Source organism: Ursus americanus, chromosome 34 (genome assembly GCF_024610735.1).
Source record: "Ursus americanus isolate L20-20 chromosome 34, mUrsAme1.1.p, whole genome shotgun sequence".
In the NCBI taxonomy this organism is placed as follows: Eukaryota; Metazoa; Chordata; class Mammalia; order Carnivora; family Ursidae; genus Ursus; species Ursus americanus.
Genome location: NC_142160.1, coordinates 26,947,323 through 26,960,072, shown reverse-complemented (window position 1 = coordinate 26,960,072; position 12,750 = coordinate 26,947,323). Strand labels below are relative to the sequence as shown.

General features: G+C 44.3%; 1 protein-coding gene across 19 annotated transcripts in view; it reads right to left on the bottom strand.

Moving 5' to 3' along the window:
• Window positions 1-12,750, bottom strand: part of AOPEP (aminopeptidase O (putative)) — a 323,900-nt gene that overhangs the window by 70,893 nt on the left and 240,257 nt on the right. For all 19 annotated transcript variants that reach the window (XR_006776735.2, XR_015722917.1, XR_015722920.1 and 16 more), the window contains 2 exons: window positions 3,822-3,884; window positions 3,336-3,410 (listed from right to left, as the gene is read on the bottom strand). Coding sequence is in view for 9 of the 19 variants with exons in the window: in XM_045780965.2 (XP_045636921.1) it covers window positions 3,336-3,410; window positions 3,822-3,884 (138 nt within the window). In the remaining 10 variants the exon portion in view is untranslated. The remainder of the gene's footprint in view (window positions 1-3,335; window positions 3,411-3,821; window positions 3,885-12,750) is intronic.

Genomic DNA, 12,750 nt, shown 5'->3' with positions numbered 1-12,750 from the left:
TTTTGAAAAATACACATACAACTCGCTGTTGCCACCGCCATTGATTCACTGCCTCTTGCAGAGCTGGCAGATCCATTCCCCCTGATTGTTCTTTGTGTAGTTGTTCATGTTCTCCTCGCCTTTCTGTTGCACAAGTTACTCAAACTAAATGAAAGGAATGTGAAATACTGCAGAAGAGAGACTATCAGAATGTAAGGAGAAAACACCTGAGGACCAGAGGCTAAAGAGAGGTGAGTTTTGTCATTTGAAATGAAAGAAACAGAAACCAGTAGGAAGGAATTGAGTTGCACCAGTGGAAAGGGGGTGAAGATGTGAAGAAGAAAATAAAATGAAAGTAAATGTCAGAGAAGACAAAAGATGCGTCAGGCAGACCGATGTGGCTTCAGGAAGAGGAGAGCTGAAAACCTGTAAGGCGGCACGGAAAGACAGCACAGCTACCTGGTGGGTGGGTAGCGGGGAAGGAATGACTTGCACGGTAAGCAGAAGAGCCAGGAAAGGCCAGGAGAACATTTTAAATCCACTTCTCCGGGTGGTACCTCTCACTCACCCCAGTTTACTTTATTTCATTATTCGTTATTTTAACCCACAGCTGAGAACCGGGTAAGTTTGTTTTGCTTCCCCTTCTGAGTTCACTGAAAAACTCAACCCATAGATCAGACTGTGTCGATCACTTAGCACCTTCGTGATTTTCTTAGAGGGGGAAAACAAATACCTCCTGTAAGATGACATTCGCTACCTATAATTCCTCACCCGTTGCCCGCTTCCAGACTCAGGCCTTGCACCACTGCTCTGTTTGCCTTCCTCAGGCAGGTCAGACAACTCTGCTTTCCACAAGTCAGTAAATACTGGAGGAAAAACGTTCCAACCCTCCCACGGTTAAACACAGACTAGTTACCCAAGTTCAGTCATCTGGGCTGAATCCTGCGTGAGCCTGAAGATGTAAACAGAAACTGGGGGATTGGAGGAAGGGCAGCGTGCGGGAGAAGCGGGGCAAAGAAAACAAAGTAGGCAAATAAAAGCAATGGGCAGACTTAAAATTATGCCGACAGGAAATGACTAAACCTCATTTTCTTATTTTACAGTAACAGAAAATGAATAAAAACTGAAAATACCACAGTTTCATCTCAATGTTGTAAAAAAGATAGTGGATGCGTTAAAAAGGAGAAATTGGCTAATCAGCTTCTACTTGTGGTATGGCAGACATTTGAAAACATTTATGAAACTCAACCGTGAGTTGACTACTGAGATTCCTACTAATAACAGGTTCAAATTGTAGCAAAAGGTTAACACATGACCTCGGTTTAAATACTCATTACCACACAGAATTCGATCTGTATTTCAGAATAGACACTGGGGCAATCAGGGGACGGCACCTCGGCTACCAGCTGCGGGGTGGCTTCTGTGCCTTTCGGAACTTGCTCTAGCACCCTTGGTCACTGAGCACACTCCTTTTCACCCTGCCCTTGAAAATATCTCCTGCTTTGCCTCAGCAAGCTCCAAACCCTCTCCTGGGTGCAACAGAGGCAAAACAGTGGGCAAAGGGCTTGGCTGCTGTGCAGAGCCAGGAAGAAAGACTGGACACACTGGTAATTAATATTCTCTGATCCAACTCTGAAATTTCCCATCTTCTGGCCTTCTCCACCTCCTCCCTCAAAGCTAGTCAGCTTGAAGCTTCACTCCTTGAAAGGAAGTTCAGCTTGTTGGTCCCAATCTACTTTATTTCTGTATCCTCTCTAAAACTGCTGCCCACATTTTCTAAGAAGAGAAGTCAAACGTGCGCCCTGCTCGTAAGCTCTGATACACAGCCTCTATCGAGGAGAAAGGCTCAGCAAGAACCCCATTTTCTTGGGCGGTGAAGTCCTCAGTCCCCTCCTTCTCATTCTCAGAAGGCAACGGTCAGATCACGGGTATCACACGTATGGTTACTTCAAGCTCAGATTTTGGGAGTGATGGTGCCAACTAATCCACAAAGGTAACGGCTTCCCTTCATTCCCGCGTGACATACGGGCAATCATCTTTTTGGCTTAAAAAAATAATAGCCAGAAAATATTCTTTGACATACTAAGCAAGCCATAAAACTTTTTCCTTCTTTGGACATTTTATGATCTCATTCATCACCTCCCAGCCATTTTTTAAAGCACCTGGAGCATGAAAGTTAAACAAACACAGCCTACCATAGCATGCCGAGGTATGGTCAGAAGACTCAAGTCTATTCAAAATGAAACCTTTTTCTATTACTTTTTAACTCAAGTGATAGACATGACTCTGTTTAAAAACGTTAAGGGCTGGGGTACCACGTTTCATGCGCTGACTGTCTCCCTACTAATGACCAGGATCCTGGGCTAGTTCTTTCCCCAGTTTTCTTAGAAGCTGTCCTTGGTATCCTTACACGCACTCTGAAACTCTGGAATCATCTCCATTATGATGTGCTTTGTGCACATTCGCGGACGCTGCAATGCCCATACTAAGGCAACACATCAGAGAAGTTGGCAGCAATGCTATCAGCAAGAATTTGGCTTCAGAATCAGGAGTGATTCATCATACATTCTAGCAGCAGAAAAACAACACACACATCTATTTTAATCCCCTGGTGCTATCAAGAATCAAAAAACAGTACAGTAATTAAGTAAACGCAACACAAATCATATCTGCTGAAATGTTGGTTAAGCATTATTCAGAAAACAACACGCTACTTACCTTACTTCATAACATTTATTACAATGACAAATCAAGTTTTAATTTAACACAATTTCAGGAGAAAATAGGTAGTCCAAACTTCTGCAAAGTAACATAATGAAATTCTAAATTTAGAAAAATTCTCATTTGCTTTACAGTAGATAAAATCCCTCCTAGTGTTTCAAAAGAAATCCACTTCTTTCATCTCCCTCCATTTTTAAGATTACTCTAATTTAAAGTCTAAAGGCTAAATGAGTGAGTGCACTACTGTATCTATCACAACCAGAGAAACCTGATATTTCGGGCAATTTATTCAGAATACCCCCCCCCTTTGTAGAGGTACCTTAACAACTGCCGTAACAACTACTAACGGGTCTAATATAATAATGGAACCCGCTTCCGTCCAATTGCTCTATTTAATGAGCATGAAACGTATCTCCAACCCGAGTCATTTTCTTACTTGCTGAGAATACAGTATGTCCATGATTATTAGCATTTTCAACCAATATTTCTGCATAACCTTCCATGTTAATTTACGGCTTACTGTACATTCAATTAAAACTTAAAGAATGCTACTCTATTGTTATGACCAAGTCCTCCGGGGCAGACGGGGAGATTTCTCAAGAACTCCACCCAGTGCTCTGTTTCGGGGACCCTACCTTTTCAAACACTTCTTCAGCCTCCCTTCGTTTCCGTTTTCGGGGTCTCCGGTTCACTCGAATCCATTTCTCGACCTGAAGTTCAAAAACCACAGAGCAATTTAAACACGACGACGGGTCGTGAGGGCCGTCCCTCTGCGCGAGAAAGAAACGATCAACCGCCTCGCGACTCTGCCTTCCAGGCTTCACCTGGGGAAGCCACAGGCACCTTCCGGGCCCGCCGGGTGGCCTCAGCGCCGGGGGCCCAGGAGACGCGCGGGCGTGCGGCGTGCAGCGTGCCGAGGCCGTGACCTTCGCCCGGGCGGCTCCCTCTGGTCACGGGCCCGGTCGGCCACCCCCGAGCCGGTGCGCGCCGGAGCCCCCAAAAGGGGCCATCTTACCCACCGCTGTCGCGCGTCGGCGCCGCGGGGAGTCGGCGGTGGGGATGCTGCGCCGGACCCACTGCCCCAGGGAGGGGAGCGCAGGGAGCGCGCCTCCCGCACTCACCTCGGCGCTCACTTGCCGCGCGAGCCCGCACTCCGCCCCGGCCTGGCGCTCCCTCTGCAGCGGCTGCGGGGGAAGGGGAAAGAGTCAAGTTTACCCCGGGAGCCGCCCCAACCTCCCTCCCCCGCGCCCCACCAACTCGGCGCGCCGACCCACTACCTCGCCCGCGGAAGGTGAGGGTGGGAGCGAGGGCCCCGCCGCCCGCGCCCAGCGCCCGCCGCCCGGCCGGCCCGCCGGAGAGCAGCGGGCGCGCGGGGCCCGCAACACCTAAGGCGCAGCGCGGGCGGCGGGGCGGCGCGGGGCCGGGGCGGCGGCGCGGGCGGAGGGCGGGCGCTGGGGCGGGGGCGGGGCCTGCCTTAAAGGTATAGGCGGCCTCTCGGTCCTCCCCGCAGGTCGCCCCCGCCCCCGCCCCCGCCGGCGCGCCGGCTATTTTATTGTTCTCTTTGCGAACGTCTTTCTTTCTCTCCCCGCCTCCGGCCCGCGCCCGCGCTCCCGCGCCCTCCCACGCGCGGACCGACCTGGGCGCGCACGCCTTACCTTTCCAGCCCCCACCCCCCGCGGGCAGCTGGCGACCCGCGAAAGGGTTTCTCGGCCGCTTTGCGAGCCAGAGCGCGGCCGGGCGGTAGGCGAAAGGGCTTAGCTCGAGAAGCGCCCCCACGCCCGCGGCCAGCCGAACTCGCTCCTCGGGTCAGAAACCTAAGTGTCCAGATGGCCTTCGCGGAGCGGAAAGGAACTTTCCTAGTGGAATTTTTTTCCGGGAATGGATTAGACGCCATTAAGTAGACGTTTTTTCGGTGGCCCCTCCGGACTCCGGGGCGGTGGCAGGTGACTTCCCGGGGGAGAAACCCGGAGCGCGTAAAAGGCGAGCCCCGCGCACCGCCCGCGCCTCGACGGAGCCTGTGCGCTCTGACTAAGCGTGGTCAGCGCCGCACGCGCCCTGCCCGCGGACCCCCACAGCGACTGGGGAGAATTTAAAAGGAGACACTCTGTCTTCACAATTAGGGGGATAGTTTCCACTTAGTTTGTAAAAGTCTGCGATGCTCCAAATTTTTCCGCCGACACCCAAAAGGCTTTCTTCCCATCCGCATCAGAAGTTGGCTGAACCAGAATGGGGGTGAGCGCTTGGGGAGAAGAGTCGGGTCGCACTCGTGTTTGTTGATCTTGACCATCCCTTTAACTTTATCGCATTTCTTTAAAGAAAATCTGTCTTGCCCTCTCTTTATTGCTACTCCATCCTTCTTTCAAGATCAAAAGCTTTAGATCAAAGCCAAGATCAAACTCACTACTTTAAATAGAAGCAACTTTGCCACGGAGTATTTTACATAAAGAGGAGCTTCTTAATGGAGACATCAGAGTGGAAAACTTTATTTTATCCCTTCATCCCATATTCATAACTGGACTACTTAAAATCACATTGATGATGCACTTATATGTCCTAAAATAAACAACAGGTCTGCTCAAATGGGGGATTCTTGCCTTGTGTTTATGGTTCCAGGAATACAAAAAAAAAAAAAAAGTAACTCTATAGAGTTAGACATATTAACCATTTTGTATAATTATTAGCTAAGTACTATGAAATGCATGCTCATTTCCTAAAGATTTTTCAAAGTGGTATCGAATCTTCTTATATATCATGTATGATTACCATATACAATGTTTCCACTGCAAAAGAAATGCATAAAAATAGTCAATGCCTTGCACATCTCCAGTGCACGTACAAAGGCAGGCACAAGTTACGAATGATGCAGTGGATTATGTAATTGCAGAGCTGCTTACTTTATGGACATAAAACCTCCTACTATTTGAGCTTCCTTGCTACTAATAACAGTTCCGGAATCAACAGAGATCTACCACTGGTAGACACTTCCCTTTTACCCATTAGAATTTTTTTCCTTGGGCATTCACTACCCCTAAGAACTCTGATAGAAACCTTTCAGTACTGATGTACTAAAACAGCACCTTGCCTAAATAGACCTTCCTTAAGTATCCTTTTTGTTGACTCATCAACAATTTTTTAACATGTAGCCTTAAAAGAAACAAAAAATAAATTCCAACAATCCAGTAGTGGGAATAGAAAGCTATTGAAAATTAAATCATATACAGACTTCTATGAAAATCTGTTATTACAGATGCATAGTTAGTACTTGAAGGCTTGTTTTCCCTTGTAATTCACATCTGATTGTAGTCTCAAATAGACACACACACAGACAGGATTGTTCCTCATGCTAAAAATCCCATTAAGCCACTGGAAGGATCTTAGGAATTGAGTCCTGGAAATCCTGTCTTGCTGGCAATGACAGTCTCCTTTCTTCCTAGTCTGCAGCTCATGGAGAACCTAATGGTTTCTGGCATAAACTAAGCAAAGGAAAGAGTCCTACCGTCACTCTGCTCTGCTGCTACTCTGAGTAGGTAACAAGAGCTGTGGTCCACTCTGAGCTCCTCCGAACTCCTCTCCTTTGTACTCTTGCACCCTCACACCCACTCCAACAGTCCATCCTCCACTGAGAAGCCAGAATAGTATTTCGAAAGGTAGTTCAAATGATATCACTTTGCTTTACCAAGAATGCACTTCTTTCTCTTCACTGCCTGGCTGGCTCCTACTTATTCTCCAGTTCTGGCCTTAAGGGAGGTCTTTCCTTACTCCCCACTCCAAATTATGTCACCCCCACTATTTCTTCTAATAGCATCCTGTTTATTTCTTTTAAATTGCTTATCTTTTAGAGCTATTAAAAATTATTTTTAATTAAGAGACTTTATTTTTTATAGCAGATAACAGAAAAATTTATGCAAAAAGCACAGAGTTCCCATATGCCAACATAACACACAGTTTCCTCCATTATTAACATCTTCCATTAGGGTGGTGTTTTTGTTACAATTCAGGAACCAATATTTAATACATCCTTATTAAATAAAGCCCGTGGTTTACAGTAGGGTTCATTCTGTGTTGTACAGTTCTATTACAGCTTTTTTTTATTATTAATTTGTTGAATGTCTGTCTCCCCAGCTGGACTTTAAAGTCCAGGAAGAAAGAGATGCTGTCTCTCTTGTTCTTGATTTTTGTCAGTCAGTTAAAATACTGCTGGCACATAGTAGATGCTAAATAAATATGTTAAGTAAGTAAATGGAAGATATAGGAACAAATGACTGAATGAGTAGCATATGAAATTTCAAGAGGGAGAGTCTCAAGATGAAGATGTTTCTAATTAATTCCTGTTTGTTTCTCCAATAAAATACCTTATTTCATAAGGAGCACAAAACTGTGCTTTTTTTTTTTTTAAAGAAAGAGACCATGGGACATCAGCCAGGATACTTCTAAAATGACCTTTTAAAAAAAAAGTAAAAATAAAAATAGAAATGAGAAATAAAGATTCTTAATTCCCTCATATTAATTATGAAATTTTATTCCAAAATGCAGTGCTAGGAGCTGAATTTGATCTAGAATTAAATAGTAACACATTTCAAAATTATTGGAAAAATATATTTTTAAAGATTTTATTAATTTATTTGAGAGAGAGAGAGCACACAAGCAGGGAGAGCGGCTGAGGGAGAGAGAGAAGCAGGCTTCCCACTGAGCAGGGAGGCTGACTCAGAGCTGGATCCTGGGACAGCCAGGATCATGAGCTGAGCCAAAGGCAGACACTTACCTGACCGAGCCACCCAGGTGCCCCATTTTATTGGAAAAATATTAATTCTTTTTTATTGTGTTCAATATAACCTCAACACATTTCTCTTTGCCTATCTAAATCTCCCTTTCTTCATGGACTGACTCCAATAAAGGTAGCGTGTGGAAAACCTGGAGGAAGAGTACTTTTTTAAAATTGGAATTCCGGGGGTGCCTGGGTGGCTCAGTCAGTTAAATGTCTGACTTTTGATTTAGGCCCAGGTCATGACCTCAGGGTCGTGAGATCCAACCCCCCACCCCCACCCCACTGCACTCCCGCTGGGTGAGGAACCTGCTTGATTCACAAACTCTTCCTCTCCCACAGCCCCCCCCCCAGCAGGCATGTGCACTTTATCTCTCCCACTCTCTCTTTCAAAAAATAATAAATAAAAAAATAAAATTGGAATTCTGTAGTCAGGGATGGATATTCTAATAACTATCTTTAAGAAAGTGGTGAAAGCACTTTAAAGCTATCTTTTAAAAACAGATGTTTTCTATTTGAATTAGGTTTTAAAAAATGTTTCATCTAGTAGAGATGCAAGTTTGAAAGGAAGTTGTTTTAAGAAACTTTCTTGTCAATGCAGTTTATAATAGCTGAAGACAATTTCAGAGGCTGAGAAAAATGCCATTGCTTTAGAAGAAAAGCATTACTTAATCTAGTGGCTGGAGATTACTTTTAGAGAGAAAACCTTTTTCTGCTTTTTCCTCCCCCTCCCCCTCCCCCTCCCCCCCCCCCATCAAGAGGAAATGACTCCTTTCACTGGACTACGGTAGTGATGTCAATTTCATACTGTTAATATGGATGTGCGCTTCTGTTTCACGATGAGCTACAATCCAGAGGAATGAGAAGCAGCAGCGCACCTTCCTAGTCACCTAGAAGGCCGAAAGGGCAAACAAGGGGAGCCCTTTAAATTAGTCCAAACAGCGTCAGAGGGCAAATTACACTCCCTTGAGCACAAGAGAGGAAAAACTATCCGCTGTAAGAAGTCGAAAGATCTTTTAATACCAAACAATGTAGAGAGGTCCAGAAGCTTTCGCTTGTTTCAGAAGGGCTCTATAGTCAACATATATTGATGGTAAATCAAAAAGTAAGCACGTACACAAAACTAGAAATAAAATCAAGGTTAGTTTAAGTTGCAAATAAGAACAAGGAAGTAATATTGATTAGGGTCAAAGTTCTCAAATGTCTAGGTCTTCAACTTTTGCTCTACCCTTTTAGAATGGAACATTCCTTTATGATATCTTTGATTTTAGAAAAATTATCTTTTCTATTATTGCCCATTTTGTGTCTGTGTTAGAATGAATGCCTAATTCTTCTTTCTCAAGACAATTTTGGCCCTGCTAAATGGACCTCTTGGTGGAATCCTTATAAAGCATGGTTTTCCAAAAAGAAAATCCTTCCCACATTTGTTCTGCAGTAAACTGGCTAAGAGAACCTCTTCCTCTCAGTCATCACAACCCTGAACTCACTGTTACTCAGAAACATTTACAGAGCTTGCCTGAGGGAACGCACTCAGCTCTTCCATTTCTAGATCCCCTCTGAGAATCTGATGAAGCATTAGCTATCAGCTTTTGGCTCCCTAGAAAAAAATACACCTACAATCATGCACAGTCCCCTACTCCCTTCCCACACACACATCAACGGTCAGAAGGTTTACAGATTTTTCTGATTGCCCAAACCCCTGCCCTAGATTCTCTAGGATCCTCTTGGATTAGAGCAGACCACCACACACTGGCACAGGACGACGTCTTACTGGTGCTCTGTGAAATTCCTTTTATCGCATTATGTTCTGGTAAGAAGCCATCAACCTTTATTGAGGTGCATTATAAGAAACAGCCCCATAAAACCCATCCCAGTGTTTACTGTAAGGACAGTTTCAGAGGATTGTTTATTACATTAAATAGTAATTTTCTGAGAGGACCCACAGGGAGCCTGGTATCAACATCAGGAATAGCTAGACTCAGGCACCTGGTTTGTTTTACCTCATGAACACTGCAAATTGATCCCTTTTCCCTCTTCTAGAAAATTCTGTGCCCCTACGTTAAACCAAGCATAAGAACTTCAAGGGGTGCATATCATATGATAATTTAATTCCTGGCCCCCATTTTATTTTCCTACTATTATTTTCACATTGCTTCGTTTTTTATATTTTAATTTATTTTTATCATGCTCTGTTTTGCTTTAGAAGCTGTCTTAACTCCATTTTGGGCAAGGAGGAGTATGAATAAATAAAATATTCTGGGTTTATTTTTTCTTTAACTTTCTTTTTCTTTTTTGGGGGGAAGAAGGGGCTCTGGTAAAATGTTATGGTTCTAATATTTCTCTCCATTAAAAAACACTTAGAAGTGAAGCACAGAAGGTAAGGACGTATGATTATACCCTACTTATAAAATTCAAGGAAAAGAACTGTTAAAAAACAAAACAAAAGTAAATATAGTATTATACAAACATGGTGCTGAACTACTATAAAAATGTTAACCAACCAAGTATTTGACCTCTTTTGATATCAAAACCAGAGAGAATAGGTTTTGACCTCGGGAAGAAGAATGTAAACTGGATATAGAGACAGATTAGTCACTTAAAAAGCATACTGAGAGCCTACTGCAAAACAGACCACTAGACTTTGTGAACACAGAGATGAATAAGACACCATCCCTGTCCTGAGGACACTTGTGTGACCAGGCGGAACCCGGCATAGTATAAGGAGCACACAGGCAGCCTGTAGGATTTGAATCCAGGCTCTGTCATATATTAATCGTGTGACCTCTCTAAGTCTCCTTTCTTAGAGAGTTGGGAAGATCAAGGGACACATGTGATGTGTTTACAAGGGGAGGCAGTTGTCATTTATCAAATTCTAGAAGCAACGCAACATCTCTAGAAGCGGGAGGAAAGTGACCTCAAGACACAAAAAGTACCAAACTGCTACGTATATCAGAGATGGTGGAACCTCAGACCTGGAAGAAAGAACCAGAGTGGCCAGTTCCGTAAGGACTGAATGGTTTGCCAAGTGCTTCCACATACAGATTGCACTGTTTGTTTCGCACACGGTCCCATTTTCAGGATGAAGAAACGGAGTCTCAGGGAATTTTCGAATCTTTTTTTTAAAGGTATTTTATTTTTACGTAATCGCTATACCCCATGTGGGGCTCAAACTCACAGGCCCAAGGTCAAGAGTCACACGCTCTACTGACTGAGTCAGCCAGGTGCCCCAAATTTTCATCTTTAGTACTTAATATTGGGTGGCTCTTAGATCTCCAGGCTGGAAATGTGGTGCTCTTTCTACTCCAGCATGAGAGCTTAAGGAACATCTAGCATGACTGTCTCACTTTAAAATAGCTGCTTAATATGTGGATCAGACCAACCTCAGATCAAAACACAGCCCATAAAATATTATCCCGTACCATAAAAGTCTATTCCAACAGCCATTTCAGCAAACAGATATGGTACACCCCCTTCAACACCTGTATGACTGCAATTCTTTACAGGAGCTTAACATTCATGGGTGTTTTGACCTTAAAGAGTTTCACAGGTGAAATACCAAGTTATCTAGGGGTGGCATTAAATCAGAAGGTCCCCTGACCGCTTATTAGAATCGCCAAGAGGGTTTATAGATCCCGATGCCCGGATGGCACTCCAGAACACTGAAATTCACATCCTAAGAGTGGGACCCTGCATCAGTCCTTTTTACAGCCTGCCCCACCCCACCCCCACCCCCGTCTACCCCAGTGACTCCACTGTGCCGCCAGTGTTGAGAACCACTGGTTTAGATCACTTTAATGACGACCCATCTCTAAGAAGTTACTATTAAGAAATTCCAGATGTTTGGGAGACATCTAAATTTCAAGGTCAATGCCACAGAGGACAGCCATCTATTAGGTTCTATTTCAATAAGCCTCTGGGTAAACAGCAGACACAATGCTGGGCAGGATGGGCTGCTGGCCGGACCCAGGGTAGCAGTTCTTATAGCTTATACTTAGGGATAAACTTCTGGACAAGATTGGTTAAGTACACACACACACACACACACACACACACACACACACACATGAATTAAAAAGAAGTAGAAGATCTCAACACTAACCAGAAGGGAGGCAAGAATGGATGGATATTTGACTTTTTAAGTCTTTTCCAGGTTCATGGGGAATACAATTCTGGATCCTGAATGAAAAGAGCATAGATCCTTGTCTTTCGGGGAACCTGGAACCTCATATACATATGAGGTGCTATTTCCCACTCATTCCCTGTAGACAATGTTCTAATTATGTCGATGGCTGCCACCTATTCCCTGGGAACAAATATTTTGCATTTGGAAGACTGCTGGCTACAATTAGGGGACAGTGTGTACCAATGGAAAAGACCCTTTGTTATGTGCAAAAGCTACTCTTCCATACAGGAAGCAACCCAGGTTGACCTTCCTTAGTGTTGGGAGCCATGCTCTAACCAAACGGGTTTCCTTATTTAGAAAAACACACTACATTGATGTTATAGGAAAACTACTCTGGCAAAATGTCTTACAAAAGATATTAGTCACTAATTATTTAAAAGCACAAACATATATGTTAACATTTCACTAGCTTGAAAAGCCAACACTCCTATCTAGGTCCCTCTGGCTATTCCCTAAGATGGTGTGGATACGGTATCTGTAAGTACACACACAAGGAGTGCTTTGTGCTTCATGGTGCCTTCAAAGGAAGCTATGCATTGGGAGTCTGGGGCCCCAGCATGTCTCTTTTTCTTTTTCCAGCATGTCTGTTTTTAAAAACATTGGGACTCAGATTGGCTTGCCTGTCATCTGGCCTCCCAAGAGAATCCAATGAAGTCACAATTTGCAAACGAGTACAATGGGCCTAAATCGTCCCATCTCTATTCACAAGTAAGAACACACACGCACGAGCACGCACACACAGAGTAAGGAAAGGAAAATCCATCACGACTAGGCGGGGGGCGGGGGGGCTGTCCCAAATATAAATATTATATGAGAAAGAGCTATTTTCCAGAATGTTTGTTCACCAAACATTTAGAGCCATATAAGAGGTGTTCCAGGACAGCAACGGGAAGGGCCGGAATTAATTGGTTGCTAATCTCTTTACTTTTTGTAGGATGTTTCCTCCAGCGGTGGATTAAATCAATGTTTAATGCTACACAGGCCCAGCTGTGTCCATATTAGGAAAGCCCAAGCTCACATCTCTTTCTCTGCGAAAAAAGGATCTGTCCTCCCTCCTTTTGCTCTGCTTCCACCCCCTGCGTGCGTAGGTGGGAGAGTAGGAGCC